This window comes from Tauraco erythrolophus, chromosome 6 (assembly GCF_009769465.1).
Source record: "Tauraco erythrolophus isolate bTauEry1 chromosome 6, bTauEry1.pri, whole genome shotgun sequence".
Classification (NCBI taxonomy): Eukaryota; Metazoa; Chordata; class Aves; order Musophagiformes; family Musophagidae; genus Tauraco; species Tauraco erythrolophus.
The window spans coordinates 57,159,182-57,184,508 of record NC_141470.1 but is presented as its reverse complement, the minus strand read 5'-3'; the positions used below and the strand labels follow the sequence as shown (position 1 = coordinate 57,184,508).

Genomic DNA, 25,327 nt, shown 5'->3' with positions numbered 1-25,327 from the left:
ACCTTAGCTGCCGGAAGGCAGCATGCCTCTCATGACTTCCTGTCAGGCTGGCAGATGGGGGTCTCAGTGCCTCTTAACAGAGAGTCACCCACTACAAGCACTGGTCCACTTCTGTTTGCAGTATCCACTGTGCACTGCTGGTGCAGTTTCTCCTTGCAGACCTTGCTCATGGGTGTCTACAGCTGTTAAAGCTTCACATCTCTTTTTGGTTGTAATGATGGAGATGAGGGCCGAAGCAGAGTCCTGCTTTTGTGGGTCACCAAGGTCCGAGGTGCCTCATTCTCTGTGGTGTCTGCCGTAGGAGCATGGTTCTGAAACCACTTACCTGTGTCTATCTCGGCCCCTCTAAGACTGTGCAGCCTTTTAACTGTTTCCTGCAACTCAGCCACCTGACGCAACAGATCATCAACCTGTGCTCATCTCTTGCAGGTACACCTTTTCTCCAGCAGAAGGGTCTGGGCACTCGTCGTAACATGCTGTCCGTGCTGAAGTCTCCTTCCTTACCAGTGCCGTCTGGGTGGAAGCATCAGGCATCTCAGAGGCTTTCTCTGCAGAAGCACTGGGTTTAGCTCTGAGGCAAGCGCCCACCATCAGGGCACAGACCGGGAGCTCGTGCCGGGCTGGGCGGCCTTCCAGCTGGCTGCGTGGCCGCTTGATCCCTGCTCGCGGCGCTTGTGCTGCCGGGGGCCGTTCAGATCTCCCGCTCTTGCTCCTGGCAATGTCCAAACCATTCCACCTCCCACAAGAGCTGCCGGCTCTTGCTCGGGTTCCGCTGGCTGTGGGAGCCCCCTGCACCCCTCAATCTACCGCTCGGCCACAGAACTTAGTGCTGCCGCAGCTGCGGGCCTCGCTGGCTGAGACAGAGAAACATACATGTGTAACAAGGACAGTTGTAGGGGACAGGCCCTCTGCAGCTGCCAGGTGGGATGAGAAACGTGAGTGTGAAAACAAGCTGAACAGGCAGCTGCAGAGATGTGTGCTTTCTTCTGAGAGCTGGAGTTCAGAAACATAAGTTCTGGGCTAATCATAGTTGGAGAAGGACACAGCTATCTAGCGATCCACTGAGAATAACATTACTCCCTTAGCTGGCTTCATCCTTAGGACTCTTGTGATGTCAGTGATGATTTTAGCTTTAATTATATATCCTGTCATAGTTTTTGTATTTGAGAAAGGGAGTAGCTGCCCTGTGCCACACCACTGTCACTAAACCTAGTACATCCTGTTCTATTCTTTAATCTCTGTAAAGTGAGGCCACGCTTTTCAAAACTGCCGCCTAGCTGTTAGAGTTACAGCTTTGGATTGTGCTCCATCCGACATCTTTCACTTAGGAATTCCCTTGTGCAGCTTCGCATCTCTGCGCGTGGAGATCTGACCCAACCTCTGCTCCAGTGATGCCCTCTGTAGCTGCAGTTCCTTTGCTCTGTTCTGAGACCCATTGAGCATAAAGCCTGTTGAAGGCTGGGAAGCAACAATTTAGACTGTTTCTGTTACCAGAAATCAGTGTTGTGAACAAGAACATCTTGTTTCTTCTGGTCTAATGTGAAAGAAAATGCATGGGGGAGGAATCCTTTCGCCTCGTGAACAGGAACAGCAGCAGGACGGTGGGAAGGTTGGCTCTCCCTTGAAAAGACTAAGCTGCTGAGAGTTCAAGTGGTTACAAAACACCACTGGTCCAGGTTTGCCGAGAGCCGTGCTCTGCCTCTTGCACCAAACACTTTTTTCCACATGGATCATTTCATGGAGGCTGAAGGGGGCTTCTGTGGAACTGAATTCTGCACAACAAACTTGAGTTCAGTAATTAAGCCTCAAACTTTGTGCTGCAAAAATATTTCAGTGATGAATAATGAAGAGGAAGAATATGTTAATTTACAAGAGACACTGACTACTTGGGAGGCAATAGTTGTAGGATGTGATCCAAAACCATTTAATGTCAACGGCTGTCTTTCCATTCGTTCCAGCAGAGCTGACCTACAGGAGGCTTTGTTATGGTTCATCCTTATTAGTCAAGTTTAGCATGGCAGTCCCTCCCCAGCTTTCCTGTAGGCCCCTTTAAGTACTGGAAGGCTGCTATAAGATCACCCCGGAGCCTTCTCTTCTCCTGGCTGAACAGCCCCAACTCTCTCAGCCTGTCTTCATAGCAGAGGTGCTCCAGCCCTCAGATCATCTTCGTGGCCCTCCTCTGGACCCGCTCCAGCAGCTCCATGTCCTTCTTATGTTGGGGACTCCAGAGCTGAATGCAGTCTTCCAGGTGGGGTCTCACGAGAGCAGAGTAGAGGGGCAGAATCACCTCCCTCCACCTGCTGGCCACACTTCTTTGGATGCAGCCCAGGATATGGTTGGCTTTCTGGGCTGCCAGCGCACATTGCCAGCTCATGCTGAGCTTCTCATTCACCAGCACTCCCAAGTCCTTTTCCTTCGTGCTGCTCTCAATCCATTCTCCGCCCAGCCTGTACTTGTGCTTGGGATTGCCCCGACCCACGTGCAGGACCTTGCACTTGGCCTTGTTGAACTTCATGAGGTTCTCCCAGGCCCACCTCTCCATCCTGTCAAGGTCCCTCTGGATGGCATCCCTTCCCTCCAGCGTGTCCACAACACCACACAACTTGGTGTCATCTGCAAACTTGCCGAGGGTGCACTTGATCCCACTGTCCATGTCGCCGACTAAGATGTTAAATAGCACTGGCCCCAGTACTGACCCCTGAGGAACACCACTTGTTATTGGCCTGCTCTTGGACATTGAACCCTTGACCACAACTCTTTGAGTGCGACCATCCAGCCAATTCCTTATCCACCGAGTGGTCCATCCATCAAACACGCCAAACACAAATGGGTCTATCCGTTCTCCACCTTCGTTTTGTTTCCTGGTATGTTTTCATTTGGGAAAGCTGCAGTGTGAATGTGTTCTCTGTGCTCAACTGAATTGCGATGCTTTTACATTTTTTGGTTTTACCATTAAAAAGTAAAGCCACAACATCATTAGCTTTTCTCCCTTGTTCCTTTAGGTTGCCTTGAATGCATTCCTGTTTAGTTCTTAACCAAAATATACTTACTTCCCTGTTTCTTATCCTTTCAGCTTCTTTGAATGCAATGACTCAGCAGCTACAGGATGAATTTGACAGTAGCGTGGAGAATGCGGAAGCTTGGATGAAGGCCATCCACGAGAGACTGAGGATCATTGACAACACCGAGGGTCCTCTGTCTGCCCTAGAAGCCCGACTGAGAGAGACTGAGGTAAGGGAAGAATGATGTAGTGGTTCAGAGGTGGCAGTCACTGCTGCCATTGTTACAGCAGTTATTGCTGTGAGCTCTGGAGTTTTCCATTAGGAAACTGTCAGCTGGTCCTGCTTGCTGGAATAGTGGTTCTGTGTGAATAGGTTTACATCAGTATTCCTTCTAATTTTTCCATCTGCAAAGTGTTTATGGACGTTATAGAAAAAGAGGATGGCAATTTGATTGATTTCACAGGCTTCCAAGCTTTTCAGATTGATTTGGAAGACTAGCAGCAGGTTTGGCAGATTAAAATGTTTACACTCTACTGTGAGCACACTCAAAGCTGAAACAATTGAGTCACTGCTTGCAATTACCAGACAGTCATTTGCAGAAGTCCAGCGTACAGTATGAGAGAATCGGATCACGTTAGTGTTCCACCTCCTTCAGGACTCTGGCACTGATAGAGAAAGATTGCAGTGTCCTAGTAATGGGCTGCTCTAGAGTAATCCCCTTGCTTTTTCCATAAACTCTGATAATAAGAGGGTTTACAGCTCCCCTTTATAATCTATGTAATGGAAAGGTTAATGTTTTCTTTTTTTTCTCGTCTTACTTAATGTCTTGTATAACTCTTCTCACAGAGATCCCGTTGCAGTTTGTGCCTGCTCTCTTACTGTGATTTCACGTTCCTTAACTTCAGTTTCATTAGATGTTATCTTGTTCCTGTAATCTCAGAGAATTAAACACTCCTGTTTGTCCCATCTTTACCATTCATGATTAGAGGGAGTGGTGCTATTTCTATGATTAACATTGAAACTATTTTTATGCTTCTGTTACCTTTAATTCCAACTAGTCTGTTCTTTAAATTAAATGGCCAAATCTTTCCATTGTTATTTACGTGAAAGTCTTTATTTTTGTGTGTCTACTCATGTTTGGACTGCCTCTCTTGAAGTTTAACAACTCAAAAAAACATTGCAGGTTTACGTGGAGTCCGAGGTAGTTTACATGGTGGTACCGCAATGTCTTCAGCCTTTTTCCTTAACTGTGGCTCACTGGAGGCTGGATCTTGCCTCTGGCATAATATGGAGACTGTTCATGGAGTGATGGCTGATGGCTAGACTTGCATGTCAGTCAGGAAAATCTGAAGTATTTCCTCTTGGTCTATAGGTTTATTTCTGCCCTTAAATTATTTTCACCCTTGCCTTTTCTCCAGGAGACTATGATATGTGCAGTCTCAAAAAACATGCAAGAAACACAGGAACTTGAGTAGGGAGAGTGGTAGTTTGGCAAAGGGCATGTATTCATGGCAGAGACAGCAAGATGTAAGGTGTAGAGTTTTGTCGTGATTTAATGTGGCCTGAACTGAAGCCTGTTGACTTCTGTGGACTTTGGAGGAGGTCTGTAACATGCAAAAAATCATGTTAGAAGGCTTTTCAATTCAGACTTTGGAAATTCATCATTCTAAAGAATAACAAGTGTCTGTTCTCCCTTCCTGTGTTAACTCATGCCCCTTCTGCTCCCTCATCCTGCCTCCTTTCTGGGCCTGGCTTTTTTGTCCAGTTCACATGTCCTCATGATGTGCTTGCTGCTTCACCTATTGGCTGTTTTCAAATCCAGTTATAATTTTTCATTGCCTTTTTTTAATGCCTCCTTCCTGTGCTTTATTTTCTGTTAATGTGTTAATGAAAGTGCCAGACAAAGATAGCAATCATTTAAAAAACAGATTTGAAAAAGAAAAATGCCTGTACCGCCACTGCTTTCTCTCCAGCTGTTGTTTGCTTTTACTTACTGGAAAAATGTCAGGCTTAGAATACAGTTTGACTCTTAAATTTTTCCTGTCGGGTGATAGCTGTGGCTTTTCTTTCTATGCCCTACCCTTTGCCCTGCTTTCATGGATTCTTTTAATCACACTTTTCATAGTAGATAGTTTGTCCAAACACCTGTTTGTACGCCACGTGCTGATGTGCTGTGTACATGCCAAAAGAACGGTCATTTCTCAGAATGCGAGACTGGAAATCCAAAGGCCTGTGATTTCGTCTCCCTGTTGCAATAACTGACATGTTTTTTTTAACAAATCCCATAAGACTAATCTTTCCAAAAGTAGTTGCTGGTTTCGAACCTCTTAGTGTTTTCATTGTAGAAGCCTTTTCCTTCGCACATGAAAGCCTGCAGTTTGCCAGGAGTTTGTGGAAGAACTGCAAGAAAAGCTAACATGATGGTATCAGAAGTTTGGATAAAGTGATGCTTTAAAGAGAGCTGACATCCAAATTGAGACATAATTAATGCGTTACATTGTACAGAACTTGTGCTGATTTTCCATCTCTGGGTAGAGGAAGAGGGACTACTTAAAATTAGATGGCTTAAGTTTCAGCTCCTGGCATTGCGATTTGTGTAAGATACGTGCTTTCACCAGTTCATAATTTAGCAATTTAAGGTCAAAGCAAATTTGGTAGCGGGCAGAAAATTCCACTAGTTAATTTCTCTTGCTTGTTTTCTGAGCCAACTTTTATTTGCAGTAGGAAGCCTTTTTAATATGCTTCATGATTTCTCATAGTAGAGCTTGAAATCGAGACGTTGCAGTGTACCCTGTGGAGATTACCTCTACGCTCTTCAGCAGGTGGGGGCGAACAACTGGCACGTGGCAACATAGTGCTGTAACTTTATAACAGCAATGGAAACAGAGCCACAGATGTTCGATAGAAAATGATACAGGTTTTGTAGCTAACTTAAATGTTTTTCGACTGCTACATGGTTTTCAATTAAATTCAGTCCTTTAGGATGTTTAAGAATAAACAAGTGAAGAAAAGGTTGTATTTTCCTTTCAGGAGAAGCTTTGCAGCAGGGACTTCATGATTCCTGGGTAAAAACAAAGTTTAAATTTCATCAATTATAGTTGCTTTCTTTTCATGCTTTCAGTCTGATTTGTTTTTCTCATAGAAAATATGTGCACTGGAACCAGAAGGCAACTTGAAAATCGACTTGATTCGTGGGAAGGCAGATGTTGCACTTCGCAACATCCCTGATAGGAAGTGTGAGGTATTATCTAAAGTGAAAGACATTAAAGACTTGTGGGAAGAGACAGCCACATACATTACTCACTGTCACAGGTAAGACAAACGTACTTTTTACACAAGACTGCTGTTTGGTGTGCTGAGGCAGTTGTCTTATCCAGTGCTTTTGTAAAGTGTTTCCTCCCTCTCTCTGCTGCCTGGATTGTAGATAGCAATCACTGCTAATCCCAGTCCCATAAGCATGTCGGGGACTGTGTGGGGAGGGAGGGCAGGTGGGATCTCAGTGCTCTCTGCCTTCACAGCCCAGCCCACCTCATGGTCTGGAATGATGAGTTTGGCCAGGCACAGGGACCTTGTACAGAATATTTCCTCCCCAGAGCAGGGAGGATCTGGAGCCTCCGAAGTTAGAGCAGCTTAAAATTGCTGAGAACCTTGTCCTTTGCTTGGAAGGCCATTGAGCTTGCCAGTCACCACTGCTCCCATCATAATTTTATCTAACTCTTCTCTCTTTCTCTCCCCAACAGCCGTATTGAGTGGGTCTGGCTGCTCTGGACTGAGTACCTGAAAGCCCAAGACAAGTTTTACACATGGATTCACAACATGAGGGTGACCTTGAAGCCTGACATTGAGTTACCACTTGGCTTAAAGGAGAAGCAGTGGCAGCTGAGCCATGCTCAAGTTCTGCTGAATGGTGTCTTAAATTGGTCACGCCTGCTGGAAACGATGCTAGAGGAAGCTGCTTCCTTGTTCAGCAGGACAGGTGACCCCAGCGTTGATGAGGATGTTCAGAAGAACTTAAGAGCGGAATATAAAACAGTCAGAGCAGAAGCTCAGGTACACCTGTAAAGAGTGGGAGGTGTTCAGATTTCACCAATATACAGTATTGTTTGCTATCTGCGTCTTGAGTGATGGGGCTTATCTGGTAGGACTGCAAAAAGAAACAGAGCTGAGGACCTCTGTTCTTTCGGTCAGTGGACTCTTTGCAACAGTCGTCATGTCCCAAGATAAGCTGTTAATTGGGATGCTACGCTTTATAGTATGTTGTAAAGCAACGGCAAGCTGCTTGCTGTAACATAGCGAATATTGGTTATCTCTGTCTGAAGTTTGAATCGTTTCTCATCTTTCAGCATATTAGTGATCCTTGTATAACCAGATGCCAAGTACCCATTCCAGAAGCCAGGGGATATTACATGCGAGCACCCTTGTTGGAGGAAGTAGCATTAGTCCAGATCCAGAGCTGCACTCTCTGCCTGCAGAACTGGGAAACAGGGAAGTGGGAGTCAGCTGTGGCCTAACACTGAGCTCAGCTAGCTAGTTGCAGTATCTGAAAGATTTTCACTGCACACAGATACTAATTCTTGCCTGATGCTAGTCTTCTAGCTTGAACAGTTGTTAGACAGGCTGGTATAAGACATCCGAGTTTCAGTGCCAGTGATTTCCTTTGAATTCATGGGTAAAGATTTCAGATGAGGCTAATACTTTTCACTTCTAAAACTCAGGTAAAGACAGGATTGGACCATGTGACATGACTGAGGGACAGACATCTGCAGGTGGGCAGAAGAATTCAGTTTCTCACTAGCCCATATGAATAGAAATACTTAAAGGAATATTTGAAATATATATTTAGACACATCTATCCCAAGCATATAGAGATTAAAATCTAGCCTTTGTCTCACAGTGGCTTCCAGGAGCTCCAAAGACTGGAATTACCTGGTGCAAATACAAATAATTTTCATTACATTGGTTCTGCTATCTGCCTCTATCATAATGTTGTCTTCTATTTGTTCCCACACCTACACCCCGGTCCAGAACTGGAGCCTGACAGCAATGTATGCTCTCCCTCCCTGGGTGCTGTCATACAGAGTTAACTTCAGATCACACTGGAAGAACAGCAACATTGAGATGCTCATGCCACTGCTCTGCTTGCTCCACAGATACTTTTTCTGTTTTAAAAAAAAACACCCCGAGCCCCAAACAAACAAACGAACAAAAAACCCACAAGCCGGCACTTTTCATGAGCCGAAATTCAGGTATTTTTTTAACCATGAAGATTAAACTACTGCTAGTAAGTCTCTCAAAAAAATAGAGTGTATTTGGAAATTCTGTAGCTGCAGCTGCCACAGAGAGACTGTAAAGCCACCAACAGACTTGAACCTCAGCATTGATTATTTATTTTTAAAGGTAGATCTCTTCATTACAAGGCAACCAAATTTACAAATAAGAAGGTTCCTGGGAATTCAGGTGTAGTCTATCTAGATTGCCATTAAAAATTCTCGTTCACTCTCTTCTAACCAAGATTTGTCTTTGGTTTTGATGCAGGAGACAGTCATTAGCTATTTTAATAAGGCAGTCCTTTCAAACAAGTCATTTGAATTCTCAAAGCCAGAATGTGACCTCTCCGAGACTGGTTTTACGTAGTATAATTTCTCTAACTGACTTGGATACATGCTGGTGTAAATGAGATCAGGAAGTGGCTCATAGTACTTAGACAAAATATGTTTATATGTCTCCAGCCAACTGAGACGCTAGAAAAAGCTTTTCTTTGGCATTGGTTACAAATACCACATTTCATAGAAGGATGGAGTGAGAGAATCCAGCTGAGAAATCCCTCTTTCAGGAGGCATGGAACAAAGAAGGGAGTTGGGAAGCCTTGGATTTTGGAACTGAAGTAAACATAGTGTTCATTAGCTAATGCCAAGGTTACAGGCACCTTGGGAATCATGTTGGAAAGTATAACACTAGTTAGGGAAACCCTGCCACCTCTTCCAACAGGAGGGAGGAAGGAATGAAAGAGATGCAGGAGCTGTCAGGGGATTGCTCCAGCCGCTCACGTGATGAGAGCCCAGGCTAAATGTGACTTGCAGATACCAGCTGAATGCCTGAGCTGCCTTCCAGAGGAGGCTTGCTGGTGTTTGTAGATTACACATGTGTTTGAAGAGCATTTTTAGATCCTGTGCAGTTGTCCAGCTCTATCAGAAGGCAAGCTCTCGGACAGTGTTTCTGAAATGGTTTGCCTGTGGCATTGCTTCTCTGGTATGAGCAAATGGTGGGGTTTTTTTTTTCTTTCTTAGTGTTGGCATGTGTCCCTATCATTCCCAAATTTTAAAAGGACATCATTTTCTTTTAATTCCATTGACAGGAATATTTTTAGATGTGGCAGCCCTTTCCTACGTGCTTTCCCTTGCCTAGTAAAATATCAATATGCAGAGATAGATGGTCATGGGTTTTAGCATAAATGATGAATGAAGATATTAAGAAGAGTTGTGATATACAGTATGTTGATATTTAGTCAAATATATCAAATATGTCTGAGCGTATCAAATGAATTTCAGTCTAGGTTGTCTCTGTTAACTGAAACCTGGATATTTATAATGTCAACCCTCATGTACCCTAGAGCTAAGACTAAAAGCACCAGAAAGGGCTACAGGAGCTTTCTGTACTCTACTTGAGATGCCACAGAGGGATTTAAAGCAGGAGCTTCCTTTGTGTGCTCTAGATGGCCTTCCAGAAGAAGCTCATTTGTTTTTGCTGACTGTCAGGGGAACTTGGGAGAGAAGGTTTTCTATGCCTCTGTCCACTCTCCTCGAGTACTCAGGGCTGGATGTATCCTGCCCAGACACAGCTCTTCCTCTGCAGCCGATGGCAAACCCATTCTTTTCCTGGCAGTGCTCTCACTCTTTCCAGGGCCTTGTCCCTCACATAAACCAAGTGCATGTGGAGATTGAGTTTAACACTGTCCTGCTCCCCAAACAGCTAACCTAACAGAAGCAAATGCTACCATACTTTCCATCATTAGAAAGTTTCCCTGCCTAACCTCCTGGGGAGGGCTCAGCCAGTTCTTTGTAAGCCTTTTGTTTGACAGCTAGCACAGTTTGTCCGGATCCATGGCATCTTTTCGTTGACCTCACGCACCAGCAGGAGTATCCGAACTGCACGCTCTTTTGTTTTGGCTGAATAGCCTGGCCAGGGGTGGGTCATTTTGACTTCCTTTTAACCCTCTATATAGTAGCGTAAGACTTTTGAGTTTAATAATAACTCCGCTTTGTTATTCTGACTTACTCCCTTTGGAGCTTCTGTCCATGCAACAAATTAGCCTACTTGCCTGGAATCAGTAAGCTTGGGCTGACTTGTTTCACTTCGGTGTTTGGCTCATTTACACCACTATAAGCTTCCGTTCTTCAAGTCCCTAACTTGAGGTCGAGGTGAGAATCGTTTAACCTGTATGCACCTCTGCAGATTTGAGAATCAAGGCGAGGGAATTTAGCAAACAAGTGAGGTGTTCTGCTGGATACATCTTGGCCACAGAAGTCTGCAGTCATAATTCTGCTTTTTGGTGTCATACAAACCCATGTGCATAAGTGGTGCTATTAAAGGCCCTGCCCTACTAAGTGGGCAGAATTTCATCCTCCATGGGAAGCAGTTGTCCCTTAGCTATCCCTCTTTTGTCCTGTAGCAAGTCAACTAACTTTATGGCCATCACTCTTGATTTGCACAAGTCGGCAGAGATTGCAGTGGCAATGTGGAAAACAAACTGGTGTGGCGCCACGTGGAGAGTGGTGGCTTTGTATTGCACCGTGGGCATAACCTGTTCCAAAGGTGAAGGGCAAAGTCCCAGAGGGACCACCACTCCACAGCACATGGAAGATCCCATGGTGACTGATGCTTATGCCAGCCTTCTGCCGACCTGGCTGGAGAAAGGCTGACAGGATGGGGATGGCCGACTGCCACATCAGGCAGATTGACAGGTGTGGGGACATGCCCAGAGACTCACAGAGACAAAGAAATGCAGAGGGGACTTTGAGATTCTGCCCACCATTGCAGCTATCACCCTGCTCTCTGCGCAGGGCAGCTGGGATGAAACTCTGCTCAGAGGCATGGGATGTGTCCCATGTCACGCAAAACGGAACTCGGCCCGTTGTCTGTGACAGCAAAGCCTTTCAAGGGTGCTGCAAGCATTAAATTGATTGCACAAGGAACAATTTTTTGCTAATGTAACCATAGTGTACTGCAATTGCTTTGCATGCCAAGTGGCGAAGGGCAAGATAAAATGAGTCTGATTTTGTAGGAAATAATAATTAGATTGGATATTACACTAGTGAAACAACAGAGCAGGATTCCTCATGATTAGTGTAAAATTTCTTTCAGCAAGGCCAAAACTTCAGCTAACAAGGATAGTCTGAGCAAACGTGGCTCTGCCTTGTTGTGAGAGGTGCGAAACTGGATCAGCAGGGAGCAACTCATGATGTTCAGGCCCCTGTGAGTTCCAGGATTGTCGGTTATAGGGTGCACACACAGTAACTTGGAAAACGAAGCCTGTTTCCCATAGGCTTAAAGTTGCTTTCAAGGTCTGTGATACCACCACGGGATAGTTTGTGACCTGCTAATTGAGTAAGTATGAAAGTTCCTGGGCTACATGATTGAAGGTGGTGATCACTTTCCATACAGGCTGCTTGAATAATGAACACTGTAAACCAATTTGCGTGCCCCTAGCACAGCCTCTATTATTCTCGTTTTGAGAGATGGGCAAAGGCAATCTGTTGTATGCTCATCTTGATTTTTAACCAGCGTGGGGAACATAACTGCTTGTCTCCCTAAGTAAAAACTAGAAACAGACTTCTGTCTCTTTTCTTTTTCTAATGAGAGAATAGGAAGTTTTGGAAAGGAGGGACTAGAAATTCACCTGAAAGAACCTTGCAGTTTGTCTCCTTGGAGACCAGCCATTGAAAGCCTGCAGCACGACCCAGATGTGGACAAGCCTTTGTGTACTTTTGTGTTCTGTTTCTTGAGGTGAACTGTGAAATCCTGTAGAGACCAAGTGCTGTCGAGGCTGATGGAAAGGGACTCTTGTTTATAAATTCTGAGTTGCAGTGTAAAGGAAAAAGAGCTACATAAGCACTGTCCTCATGGCTTTGATGTCTCTTGTTACAGAGTCGAGTGAAACTGCTTAAGAAGATAACCAAGGAACACGAGCAGTACAGCACTAACGTCAACCAGTTCCTATCGTGGCTGTATGACACGACAGAAGCATTATTCAGGATTGCAGTAGAAACCAAGCCTTTTGCAGAGGACAAGTTAAAGACACTGAAGGTCCTTAAATGATATAATTCTAACAAGGAGCTAGGACTGTGCGTTCTTCATGCCTGTATATGTTTCTCAAACCACACAAGGGTGTACTTCAGAAAAGAGTTACGCAAACAAAATAAGGTGGTGATTGTAACATGAGCGAGGGGAGAAGAGTTGTAGCAGGTCCTAAAACTGTTAGTACATATGGTTCTCCCAACTGTAGCATGAGTCACAGGTTGATCTGTTTTGTTTCTATTGAAGCCTGATCTCCTACAGTTATGTGAATCTTTGAGAATCTTGCCCTTTAAACTTGTTTAAATGAGTGATATTGGGTAAACATGATCCAAATAGAGCCTGAAGGCTCACAGGTTTTGAAAGTTTAGAGCTAGTGATAAAAATACCAGTTGTGAGAACAGCATCCAAAATTTTGGTGCCTCTGCTTAAACTGCTTAGCTTGAAATCTCTGAGAGATCTGACTATTAGTATTTCTTAGTGCCTGCAGCTCCTGTTGTCTTTGTCAGGGACCTCAGGTGACAGGCATTTATGAAAATCAAGCCAATATTTTCTCAGTCGTGGCAGTTAGTATTTCTCAGAGGCAGTCAAATGACCAGCCCTGGCTTCTGGTCACTTGAAAAAAGACATACTATGAAATAAGAAGTGAAGAAGAAAATATGTACAACCAGGAGAGGTGGCCTATTTTTCCTACTGCTTTCAGCTTTTATCCCAAGATCCCATTCCTGCAGCTGATGTTTATTTAACTTCTTTCTGCAGAAAATTGCCAAAGACATTAGGAGGGGTGAAGAGAAATGGAAGCACCTTGAAAATCAGTGTGCAGCGGTGATTCAGAATACCTCCCCACTCGGAGCTGAGAGAATGAAGAATGAACTCAAAGAGCTAAGAAAAGCCTTAGAGGATTTGAAACTGCTGAGTAAGGAGGAGGAGAGAGTGCTCAAGATTCCACAGTCAGACAATGCCTATGAGCCCCAAGCCAAACAATTAGAAGCAGACATCTTGGACTTCAGAAAAGATCTAGAGAGACTAAAAATGACCTGAACCTTAGGGAAGGGGAAGAGACTGAACCTGAGTTTGTAACTCTGTGGAGAAAACGCAATGTAAGTTGTTACCCTTTATATGCCTAAAAGCAGCGGGATGAAGTGCAGTCACAGATTGAACATGCATAGTCACATCCAACAGGTGCCTGTCCCATTGGTTAAAAGTGATAAGGAAAGAGTATGAGTGTGTATGAAACACACTGAGGAAAATGTGAATAGCAACAATGGAATCAATTATTCTAACCTTTACTTCACTCTGCACAGAGGGAGCAGGAGGGGAGTTTGTGTCTTGAGTTCAAAGGACCATATGCAAAAAGAGCACAATACAGAGCAAACAACACGATTTGCTTTACTTAAAAAGAAGCAGGAAAAGAATGCCTTGCTGTATATACAAATACATACATACATGCACATGCACACACACACACAAAACCACATGTTTCTGGGGTATTTGGTAAGACCATTTCTATACGATATCCCTTATCTGTGTAAGGTGGGTATCTGTATTCCTTTACTGGCAGAGACATCTCCATTCCTAAGAAGCCCCAAGTTTGTAGCAGTGCAGTATTTACACCAGAATCAATCTGTTGCAAAAACGAGTGCAAAAAGTTTGTCACACATAAAGAAGATAAGATCTTTACCACTCATTTCCTCTTGAGGGCTGATTTTGCATTTATTATCTCTCCTCCAAATGCCTTTCATTGCTATTTGTATGTCTAGAACTCAGCAGGACTAGCTGGGAAAAGTATACGAGAAAGGGATCCTCAAAATACAGACTGGTTCAATCCAGCTACATTTGCGTGTTTTTTTGTTGTTTTTGTTTCCCTGCATCACTCTAGAATTAACATTCTGTATATGTGAGTCTTTGAGAAAGATCTGTTTGTGCAAACAGACGCAGTTCACACTTCTCCAAAAATGCATCTCATATTCTATACTGCCATCAGTGAACTGAAACTGGGCCTGTTTGTGATGCGCCCTGTTCAAGCAGTGAACCCTGCAGATCAGATGCAGAGGCTAGGCAGTGTGAGGAGAGGAGAACAAGCCTGCAGGAACAAAACTGTTCCTGCAGAGGTTTTCTGCCTTAGCAAAGTCCGTATTCCTTACAACCATGAAAAAAGACAGCCAAAAGGGGACTTGTGAATACCCTGAGAGACAGCCTTATCTCTTCATTGCATGTGCCAGGCACTACATAAGGTGTGATCTGTTCATTATTTTTATGATTAAGGCAAGAAGAGCAGCTCTGGCTGCAGAAAGGTCCAAGATTGAGACGCCGGGGGATCAGCTTAAGGAACTACCACCTGCTTCCCAAGATGAGCGGTCGCATGCTGAGTGTGTTGTCTCTGCAATACATTGGTATCGAAGGTAGTGGGAAGTCTGATTATGCCGAGAGGGTGGGGAGAATCTTCTCTCAGACACTGAAGGGATTAACAATGATCTAAGAAAAAAAGTCATGTGCCATCCAATTGTAGGTGACGGGTAGAAAAGGAAGGCTTTTGCTCATTACATCCGCCTCCGTGTTTCAGTAAACCTGTGATTTTAGCCATTTGCTAGGAGCTGTAGGCTGCTGGCTATTTTCAAGCAATGATCTTGCATCATTAATGTTGTGTATGGCTTGAAGAAAATTAGATTGTTGGCAGCTAATTTGATCTTCTTAGCATTTTATAATAATAATTTATGTATTTTGCTTGCCTTTCATGACAGCAACTAGAAAATCAGGAAAGGAGCTGTAGTAGTAAACGGTTCAGAAGAATTATGGCCCTTCCCTTGTTGAGTTCGTTGTGGTGACTCATCTGCCTTAGCAATTATTTGGCAGAGTTTATTCCCCTTGTCCTGGCGGCATGTATGCATGATTCCTGTTTTCAGCTTGCCTTGGGTTGGAAACTCTGAAAGTTTAGCCTCTCCCCAGACTTCAACGTTTCCGTTTCCAGTCTGCCTGGAATCAGGAAGTAAAGAAGCCGCAGCAAATTTTGCAAACTAGAAGAAAGGATCTTTTTTTTTAAGGAAAAAGAGAGGTCAGGTTTTTTACTGTATCCAAGCTTATTTTCCTCTATCAAGTGCACAGTCTGCTGTACTGCTGGAAGGGTTATAGGTCATAATGGGAAGTTATTTCAGTTTAAAAAGTAACAAGTAAAGAATGTGGAAAGAGAAGCAAAGCAAGCAGGGGACTTGCCTCTGAGCAGAAAATGGCAGCTGCTCTTTCGCCCGCTTCTCTCCTAAGCTTCTTTGTGAAGTCTGGCAGCTTCGCTCTGAGCCTGACAGGGGCAGCAGAGCAAATGGCAAAGGACGTGTAATGTCAGAACTTTCTATTTTCGGAGCTTTTGGCCTCTGCAAGCTTGCCTTTGTTTAGCTCCATAACGTCCCAGTGACACAGGTAAGAGATTATTATTTCTGTTTTTATAGAAAGGCAGTATTAATCTTGATTGCCATTGCTCTTACCTGCCTGTCTTGTGAATTTGAAGGATACTGTTCCCATATGAACATATAGTTTGGGCTGCATTCTGCCATATCAAATAGGATTGTGCAAACTGGGAGGTCAGGAAAGCTGAGAAAAACAGGAGGCAGCTGCATGGGGAGTGTCACTGCTAGGCCTTGTTACACAGCTGTGTTTTGGATAAGCCTTTATAAGAGAAGCCTGGATATTTAATGGTTGTGTGCTAATTATTTTGTTTTCAATATACACACACACACATATATATAACTGTGCATATATGTGTATACATATCTATAAAAATACTAAGCTGTTATCAGAATCACATATATATATTAATATAAATACAAGTGATTCCGCAAGATTTTAAAAATGTATATGTGAAAAAATATGTTTTCCTCTTTTTGTAGGTAATATTGGGTGATCAAAGATTTCTTGATGTAATTTTTTAAAGGAACAAAGACTCGGTAATATGTAAAACAATACAGACAACTGCAGTTAAATTGTAGATGCTATTGGCTTGTTCCTCCCATCAGTCAGTAAGACTGCTCCGATAATATGATTTGTTAAATCATGCTGGTGATAGCAGCCAAGAAAGATCACATACAAGGGAAGACTGCTGGCTGCCAGAAAGGCAAAATAATTCCTGATACACGGTCGCACAAGAGACAAATGTGTCTTACGACGTCTAGTTTTGTCGGACGTCTCTGACTGACAGAGCAGCTGTCAGAATGCAACACCAGGCTCAGACAGTAAAAAAGACTGAGGTTTTTGTGCTGGATGCAGTTTACACACGAGTATTGTGTTAATTCATGCCTTGATGAATATGATGTTTGGACGTGGATTTCTTTGTAATCCTTCTCTCGGCTGTCACTTTATCCTTGCAGTGTTATAGAAGAGAGGTTTGAAATGATCACTGATACAGACACTCAACTGAGAAGTCTCTTCGAGAATCTCCTGCAAGACTTTGGACAGTTTAAACTATTGGTCCAGGTGCTCCTGGAGACTTCGGAGCCAGCACTGGCTGACATTGAGGTAGCAAACCTGTAACTAAATTCAGAAACTGATACTTGGTTTGTGTTTGCCCAAGCTATGCCAGCAGCTGCCTGCATACAGCTGCCAGACAGCAGCAGCTGGAAGGGCCTTTCCAGTACAGCAGGAAACCCCACAGTATGGAGGTCAATACTTAGCTCTGGCTGTAGCAGAATGTCTTGCTTTCTGCCCTCCATTTGGTTAACTGGAGTTGTCAACTGAATGAACTGGATTAAAGTTCTAGGTATCTTTAACAGTGATGATGATATTGTTTATCATTAGACCAGGTGTCCTGGGATGGGAAGTCTGTGGACTCTGTTAAGAAGTGTGTAATAGTACAGTCATGGGATTATAATGCATGATTTCTGCATGTGCCCAGCAAGCTGTCTTTGTTACTTTGTCATTCCTGTGATCTCCAGAATAAACGTGTCTGTGAACAGGGATGGAGTTTGTCCTTGGGAGGAGCATTCAAGCTGTCCTTTCTGTTGGTTGTTTAGGCCTCTCCTCTGCACAGACAACTCTTTCCATAGTACAGCTTTCCTCTCTTTCTGTTCACAAAATGGATGCAGCCCTGATGCTTCTAACATTATCAGGAAGACTTTTCCTTTAACTGGGCACTGTCCAGGTACCTTCTGTTACCCCTTGTCGGCCCAGCATGCTGTTTTGACCTGACTTTGTCATACTGCTTTGTTTGTGTGACTTGTGTGAGAATAATATGATTATAAGATTTTATTTTTTTGGTATGATTTCACTGAAAGAATTTTTCTTCTTTAGGCTGCTCTAGCTATAAGCTCCCAGTTCGAAGAGGAGTTGCTGATATTACAGTTGAAGAAAGATTTCCTAAACGGTGTCCTTGGTGAGGAAAAAGCAAAGTCTTTCCTGGAACAAGTAGCTGAAGCTTCAAAGGAGAGAGAAATTCTACACAAAAGTCTGCTGCAAAGCAAGAGCAAACTCCAGGTGAGCTTCAAAGCCTATATACAGTCTTTGCCTATGACAAAGACAATGATAAATCTTTTGCTAAGCCAGTTTTATAGATATAAATTTAGTACTAACCAGATATGCCTCATCCCTTTTTCTAGGTTGATCAAATATTCAAATAAATTTGTGGTCTGTTGCATAGTATAGCTTGGTGTTTGTTCTGAGTATGAAATGGACATTGACAAAGATAATGCCAAGGGATATATAGAATCATAGAATCATGGAATTTCTGAGTTGGAAAAGACCTTAGAGATCATCCAGTCCAACTGTCCCTAATCCTCCATTAAACCATGTCCCTAAGCAGTACATCCACCCTTTTCTTAAACACATCCAGGGATGGGGACTCAACCACCTCCCTGGGCAGCCTATTCCAGTGGCTGACAACCCTTTCAGAGAAGAAATTCTTTCTAACATCCAACCTGAACCTCCCCTGACTAAGCTTATACCCATTTCCTCTTGTCCTATCATCCATCACTAATGTAAGGAGCCCTTCCCCCACTTCCCCACCATCCCTTCTCAAGTATTTGTAGGCTGTAATCAGGTCTCCCCTCAGCCTCCTCTTCTCCAGGCTAAACAGCCCCAACTCCCTCAGCCGTTTCTCATAAGTTTTATTTTCCAGCCCCTTGACCAGTTTAGTCGCCCTTCTCTGGACCCGCTCCAGGAGCTCAATATCTCTCTTAAAGCGAGGGGCCCAAAACTGGACACAATATTCCAGGTGCGGCCTCACCAGTGCCGAGTAACAGGGGCAGGATCACTTCCCTGCTCCTGCTGGTCACACTATTCTTGATACACGCCAGTATCCCATTGGCCTTTTTGGCCACCTGGGCACACTGCTGGCTCATATCAAGCCAGTAGTCAACCAACACCCCCAGGTCCTTCTCCGCCAGGCAGCTCTCCAGCCACTCTTCCCCGAGCCTGTAGCGATGCTTGGGGTTTTTACACCCCAAGTGAAGGACTCTGCACTTGGCCTTATTAAAGCTCATGCCATTGGCCTCAGCCCAACGATCCATTCTGTTCAAATCCCTCTGAAGGGCCTCCCTACCCTCGAGCAGATCGACACAGCCTCCCAGCTTGGTGTCATCCACAAACTTACTGAGGGTGCATTCAATCCCCTCATCCAGGTCATTGATAAAGATGTTAAACAGAACCGGACCCAGCACTGAGCCCTGGGGAACCCCACTGGTGACCGGCCTCCAGCTGGATTTAGCCCCATTTACCACCACTCTGTGGACCCGGCCATCCAGCCAGTTTTTAACCCAAAGGAGAGTGTGCCTATCCAGGCCAGCAGTTACCACTTTCGCAAACAGAACACTATGAGAGACTGCATCAAAGGCTTTTCTGAGGTCAAGGAAAACTACATCCACAGCCCTTCCCTCATCAACCAGGCGGGTCACCCCATCATAGAAGGTGATCAGGTTTGATTGGCAAGACCTGCCTTTCATAAACCCATGTTGACTGGGCCTGATCACCCGGTTAACCTGTATGTGCTCATTAATAGCACTCAAGATGACCTGTTCCATGACTTTGCCCGTCACCAAGGTCAGACTCACAGGCCTGTAGTTCCCCGGATCCTCCTTCTGCCCTTATGTTGAATGCTGAATCTTTTTTCTTCTTCTTTCTCCATCTGGAATTTGATGTTGCAACATAAGGACTTTGATGCTGGTTTCATGCCTTTGAAGAAATTATCTGACAAACTCGATCTTGAGAAGGAGCCACTGCCTGACCTCTTGGGTAAAAAGACATCACTCCAGAAACTCCAGGTCCGTTACAGTGATGTTTTACCACGATATGCTCAGTTAATTGTGGTCCTGTTCGTTCATATTTTATTAGCATTAGGAATTCAGTACCTTTTCCCCTCAATTGTGTGTTAGATAATTTAATTTGGTCCAGTTTATCACATGGAGTAGATGAAATTGAAGCAATGCAGCTGAAGAACTGACATACTGGGCTTGTGGGACGGAACAAGCAGCCAGAAGCTGTTGGTGCCACACTTTCTAGGGCTAGTTTTATTGCTAAAGAAAATGTATCCTGATACTTCCCACTAGGAGTGAAACCACACAAGGTAACCTGAACCAATCTAACTACCTCCAAAAGCAGGAGGTTCCCATTGTCCCACCTCCTTCTACATCCCCCTCTTCCTGCTCTTTACCTTGTCACAGCTTTGACATGTGCTGGATCTACTCCACGGGCTAATTCAGCTGGCCAAGAAAAGAAAAAGATAATCGACAGAAAAAGATCATAATTTTCCATTTGATTAGTGTTTTGAGCTTGTTCAGTAAAGGGTCCAACATGCAGTAGAGCCTGCTCAAGGCATGCAGTGGAACTACATAGCTGGGAGAGGGGAGAGAAGAGCAGGAGGGGAAGAGAAAGTGGATGTGACTCTTCCTTTCAACCATGGTGAGCTATGGTGATTCAGCTATGTGGTGCCACTTCACCCTTGGTGACCACAGGGGTGTTATCACCATAGTTCTTTCTCTGGCATACACAAGCATAAAATGAACCAACTTTCATCTGACTCTCATTGGAGCTCATTGGAGGTAACATATGGAAAGAGTTTTTAGTTGCCTGAGGAGTTGTCAGTTGCCACTATTTAAAAATATTTTAAAAATCTTAGAGCATATAAGATTTTATGCTTTGAGTGACAGATATTTTCATTTCAGGGGAAGAAGGCACTGAATTCTTACGACTTCCATCACTCTGCCAGGATTCTCTGATTATCTGTAATGGGATTTCCCTTTGGGATAGGATACCATCCACATAGATTTCATATCTATATAAATTATTTCTGGAGTGGGCCTGAGGTTTCTGACCAAAAGGCTTCATAGTTATATTATCATGGAGGTGCTTGGACTTCTTCACAGATTTCTGGATAGTGTTTTTGTATTAAAGTGTTTGGTTTTTAGAGCTTTGTGATCTAAAAGTTAATGAGATAAAAGTTTGCAATTGCATAATTACTTGTTTTGACCTGAGGCATTTTGTAGCTTCTAAACATAGCTATAAAAGGACCCTCCAAAGCAGTCTCAGAAGAAGAACCTATAAAATTACCTGAGTTATGCAGGTCACCATAAAAAGACGTATGATAAAGTGTTACCCTAATATGCACTGTGGAATTCTAGTTTCCATCTCAATTTATCACTGAACTGGACTTTTGCCAGAAAAGTCCGTACAGTTATTTCTGATTCAGGGAGTATAAGATGTATTTTGTATTGATTGGGGTATAAAAAAACCAAAACATACTCTCTTCTGTTTCATCTGAAAAGGAAGAGAGCTGTTCTAGTGCTTCATGCCCCTCTTGTGGTTGAATTCAGGCCTGCAGGAGCTCGTCTGTGTTTTCTATGCCACTGATGGTAGAGGATGACATTTTTTGTGTCTCATTGACAGCTGTTTTCTTCCATTTTGCCCATGAGATTGAGTGCCAGTAGTCACGGTGTTAGATCCAGTAATTAAACTGCTTTTTGTCCATGTTTATTTGCTGACATATTTTTATGATACAGCAGACTGAAGAGCACGTTCAGAACCATTGGACATATAATGACAAACTCTCTGACCTCCAGCAGTGGATCACAGTAACCACAGAGAAGATTTCCTCCTACCAGGGTGCTGATGGAGAGCAGAACACCAAGGGCAGGGTGGCAGACCTTGAGGTGAGAAAAGCATCTTGATGTAAGATGCTAATTATTCACTTCGCAGCATTCAGACGTTAGACAGGGGTATTCTAGCGAGAGTTTCTGGTTGAGGAGAGTAATGATAATTTGTTCCTCCTGTGATAACTGCTGGTTGCTGCTCCCTCCCTGCTTTGCCCTGTGCTGTGGCACATGGAGACAAGAACAGTGAGAAATGACTCAGAACTGCTGAGAAGTATTATAAAAGAATAGATGGTTTTAAAAAGAGCTTTTCCTGCCAAGGTGATCTCTCTGGACAACACCTACCTTTGCCTGTATGTACTCATCAGTACATTGAACATTGTTACCCTGTTAGCTAGCCTTGTACTGTATCGAACTGAGCTGTTCCACAGCTGCTAGCTCTTCCCTATGTAGCAGTATTTTGCATGCTGAGTTCACTCTGGCAGGTTACTTCAGCTGACAGCTTTTGCCTTCATATGGGAAACCAAGATATGTCATGGGAAGGCTTCAGAAGGGGTGCATTGACAGCTTGCGCCCTTTAAGTTTTGCCATCAGCTCTTTGATGTGTATTGGCTCTTTGCAAGAATCCACAGTATATTTTTTTCCCTGCTAGGTATGTTCTAGCTAGTGTCAACAGAACCAGCATAGTCCTGGACTGAACGTGGCCTTCAGTCTGAAATAGCCTCTGCTTTACCCGGGATACCTAGAAGTAACTGTAAGGGCTGTACGTTTCAGAGATCACTAGCTGAGTTTCCAGATAAGGAGATCCAGCTGTACCTTATAGAAGCTCATGGACTGCTGATCATGGAGAATGCTTCCCCAGAGGAGACTGCCCATGTCCAGGCAGAGCTGGATCAGCTGAAGGAGTCGTGGAGATCACTGAAGGAGATGGCAACTGGGTAAGTGTTTGTGTATGTCTTCCTCATGTCCCTTCAAGGGGGTGCTTGTTACTGGTGTGTGACCAGACACACTTGATGATTTATGCTCTGTGCTGTGAAAGTGAACAGCTGTTACAATGCTAGGAGCAAGATGGGATTTATTTAATCGTTTGTAAACTGGAGATAATTACTTTCAAGAAAATAATTTTAGAGAATCTAGGGACCGGAGCAGTCTATGAAGCTGCCTTTACCTCACGCCTGGAGCAGGCAGTGTCTCCTTAGGACCGGACTCACCCTTGTACTGCCAGTCTGTGTCAGAGGAAACGGGACATTAGCTGGGTGACTTCTGCTGTTCTACCTCACCTTCCTGTTCTGCTCCCTGTCTTATCTGGAGATATCTCCAAGAAGGCTATATCTGCACTGGGATTTGTGCCTTTTGCAAACCTGCAAGAGTATAAACGGAGATAGAATAGTTTTTATTTTCCAGCTCTTAGCTGGAAAGCGTAGACTTAATTTACTTCGCCTTCACTGTGCAGTGTCAAACTGCTGGTCATGTTTGCTAGGCTGTATTAAAATTTGATACTGTGCTACGTATGTGAGTATATTTGTACATAGTGTCAGAATAGACGTGAAACCAGAATGACGAAATTGAGGAAGCTTTGATTGCCTGCTATTACCAGACTGGAAGGCATATTGTCAAGGTTGTATTTATTTTAGTCCCTTACTCCCCTGAATAAAAGAAAACAAAACACTTGGAAATGTTAGAACTAGAAGACGGGTGATGCTTTGAGACAGTCCTGTCTTGATCTTATTTTGTTAAAAAGATATTGGAAATAACTTTAATAGTAATAGTGCTATTAATGGTAATAATGGTGTAATAATAACAGTGCGGTTTTACCAGAGGTGTCCCCCATAGCCCCGGTCAAAATATGGATGTCTCAGCATTAGATGTTTCACTGCATTGATGTTTCTGGTTTTGTGTTTTCAAGTCTTCTCAAAAAGTGGCAGTTAAAACAACCGGTGGCTGATAAGAAGAAAATGGCATTTGTGGACAGCAGATGGATGTCTGGACCTGCCCTCCACCTTTTAGATGTAAATCCCAACCATAAGCAGGTGAGAGGAGGACTCTGTATGGCTGTGTGTCATTTGCACAATTTCGGCCACTTTGATAATGGGATGGGCCACATGGCACCAGGCCTACTGGCACCAGATGGGACTTGCCTTTCTCAGAGGGGAACGAGGGTTTTGGCACAACAGCTAGCAGGGCTCATTCACAGGGATTTAAACTAGATTCGAAGGGGGAGGGGGCTAATATCAAGAATGATAAAGATATGCTGGAAGCACCTGAAGAACAGCAGAACGGAATTCCAGCCGCTCCAGCCAGGAAGTCAGATTCATCTGGGGCCCAACTTAAATGCCTCTACGCTAATGCACACAGCGTGGGGAATAAGCAAGAGGAGTTAGAAGTGTGTGCGCGCCTGTAGGAATACGATCTTATTGGCATCACGGAAACGTGGTGGGATGAATCCTATGACTGGAGTGTCAGAATAGAAGGGTACAGGCTCTTTAGGAAGGACAGGCAGGGGACAAGAGGAGGAGGGGTTGCCCTCTATGTCAAAGACCAGCTAGAGTGCATGGAGCTGCACCTGGGGATGGATGAGAAGCCAACTGAGAGCTCATGGGTTAGGATTAAAGGGAGAGCAGGGACAGGGGACGTAGTAGTAGGGCTCTGCTACAGACCACCTGACCAGGAGCACCAAGTGAATGAGGCCCTCTACAGACAGATAAGAGCAGCCTCATGTTCACGAGCCCTGGTCCTCATGGGGGACTTCAACCACCCCGATATCTGTTGTAGGGACAACACAGCAGGGCACAGGCACTCAAGGAGGTTCCTGGAATGCATGGATGATATCTTCCTTCTCCAAGTGGTAGAGGAACCAACGAGGAGAGGTGCTTTGCTGGACCTTGTTCTCACCAACAAAGAAGGGCTGGTGGGGAACATGATGCTCAAGGACAGCCTTGACTGCAATGATCATGAAATGGTGGAATTCAAGATTCTTAGGGAAGCAAGCAGGGTGCACAGCAAGCTCGCTACCCTGGATTTCACAAGAGCAGACTTGGGCCTCTTCAGGGGCCTCCTTGGTAGAGTACAATGGGATGAAGCCCTGGCGGGAAGAGGGGGCCCAAGAAAGCTGGATAATATTCAAGGATCACCTCCTCCGAGCTTAGGAGCGGTGCATCCTAACAAAGAGAAAGTCAGGTAGGAACACTAGGAGGCCTGCACGGATGAACAAGGAGCTCCTGGACCAACTCGGGCACAAAAAGAAGGCCTACAGAGGGTGGAAGCAAGGACAGGTAGCCTGGGAAGAATACAGAGTGTTTGTCTGAGCAACCAGAGATCAGGTTAGGAAAGCTAAAGCCCTGATAGAGGTAAATCTGGCCAGGAACATCAAGGGCAACAAGAAAAACTTCTATAGAGATGTCAGTGATAAAATGGATCTAGGGAAAACGTAGGCCCTCTCCGGAAGGAAAGACCAACGGGGGACTTGGCTACCCGGGATATGGAGAAGACTGAGGTTGTCATTGACTTCTTTCCCTCAGTCTTCACTGGCAAGAGCTCCAGCTGCACAGCCCAAGCCACAGAAGGTAAAGGCAGGGACTGGGAGAATGAAGAACCAACCACTGTAGGAGAAGATCAGGTCCAAGACCATCTAAAGAACCTGAAGGTGGACAAGTCCATGGAACCTGATGAGGTGCATTCGCGGGTCCTGAGGGAACTGGCAGATGAAGTTGCTAAGCCACTATCCATCATATTTGAGAAGTCGTGGCAGTCTGGTGAAGTTCCCACTGACTGGAAAAGGGGAAACATAGCCCCCATCTTTAGAAATGGGAAAAAGGAAGACCCAGGGAACTACAGGCCAGTCAGTCTCACCTCCGTGCCTGGCAAGATCATGGAGCAGATCCTCCTGGCAACTATGCTAAGGCAAATGGAAAATAAGGAGGTGACTGGTGACAGCCAACATGGCTTCACTAAGGGCAAATCCTGCCTGACTAA

General features: G+C 44.4%; 1 protein-coding gene across 1 annotated transcript in view; it reads left to right on the top strand.

Annotated features, from left to right (window-relative positions):
* The first annotated feature begins 2,812 nt into the window (after positions 1–2,812).
* SYNE3 (spectrin repeat containing nuclear envelope family member 3) overlaps positions 2,813–25,327 on the top strand; it is a 33,750-nt gene continuing 11,235 nt past the window's right edge. Inside the window, 15 exon segments of the mRNA XM_086613628.1 lie at positions 2,813–2,864; positions 3,074–3,231; positions 6,145–6,314; positions 6,743–7,052; positions 12,147–12,305; positions 13,053–13,320; positions 13,323–13,393; positions 14,559–14,695; positions 16,649–16,796; positions 17,568–17,749; positions 19,399–19,531; positions 20,222–20,309; positions 21,255–21,415; positions 22,130–22,293; positions 23,262–23,385. Of these exon segments, the coding sequence (XP_086469754.1) occupies positions 3,088–3,231; positions 6,145–6,314; positions 6,743–7,052; positions 12,147–12,305; positions 13,053–13,320; positions 13,323–13,393; positions 14,559–14,695; positions 16,649–16,796; positions 17,568–17,749; positions 19,399–19,531; positions 20,222–20,309; positions 21,255–21,415; positions 22,130–22,293; positions 23,262–23,385 (2,259 nt within the window). The 5' untranslated portion in view covers positions 2,813–2,864; positions 3,074–3,087.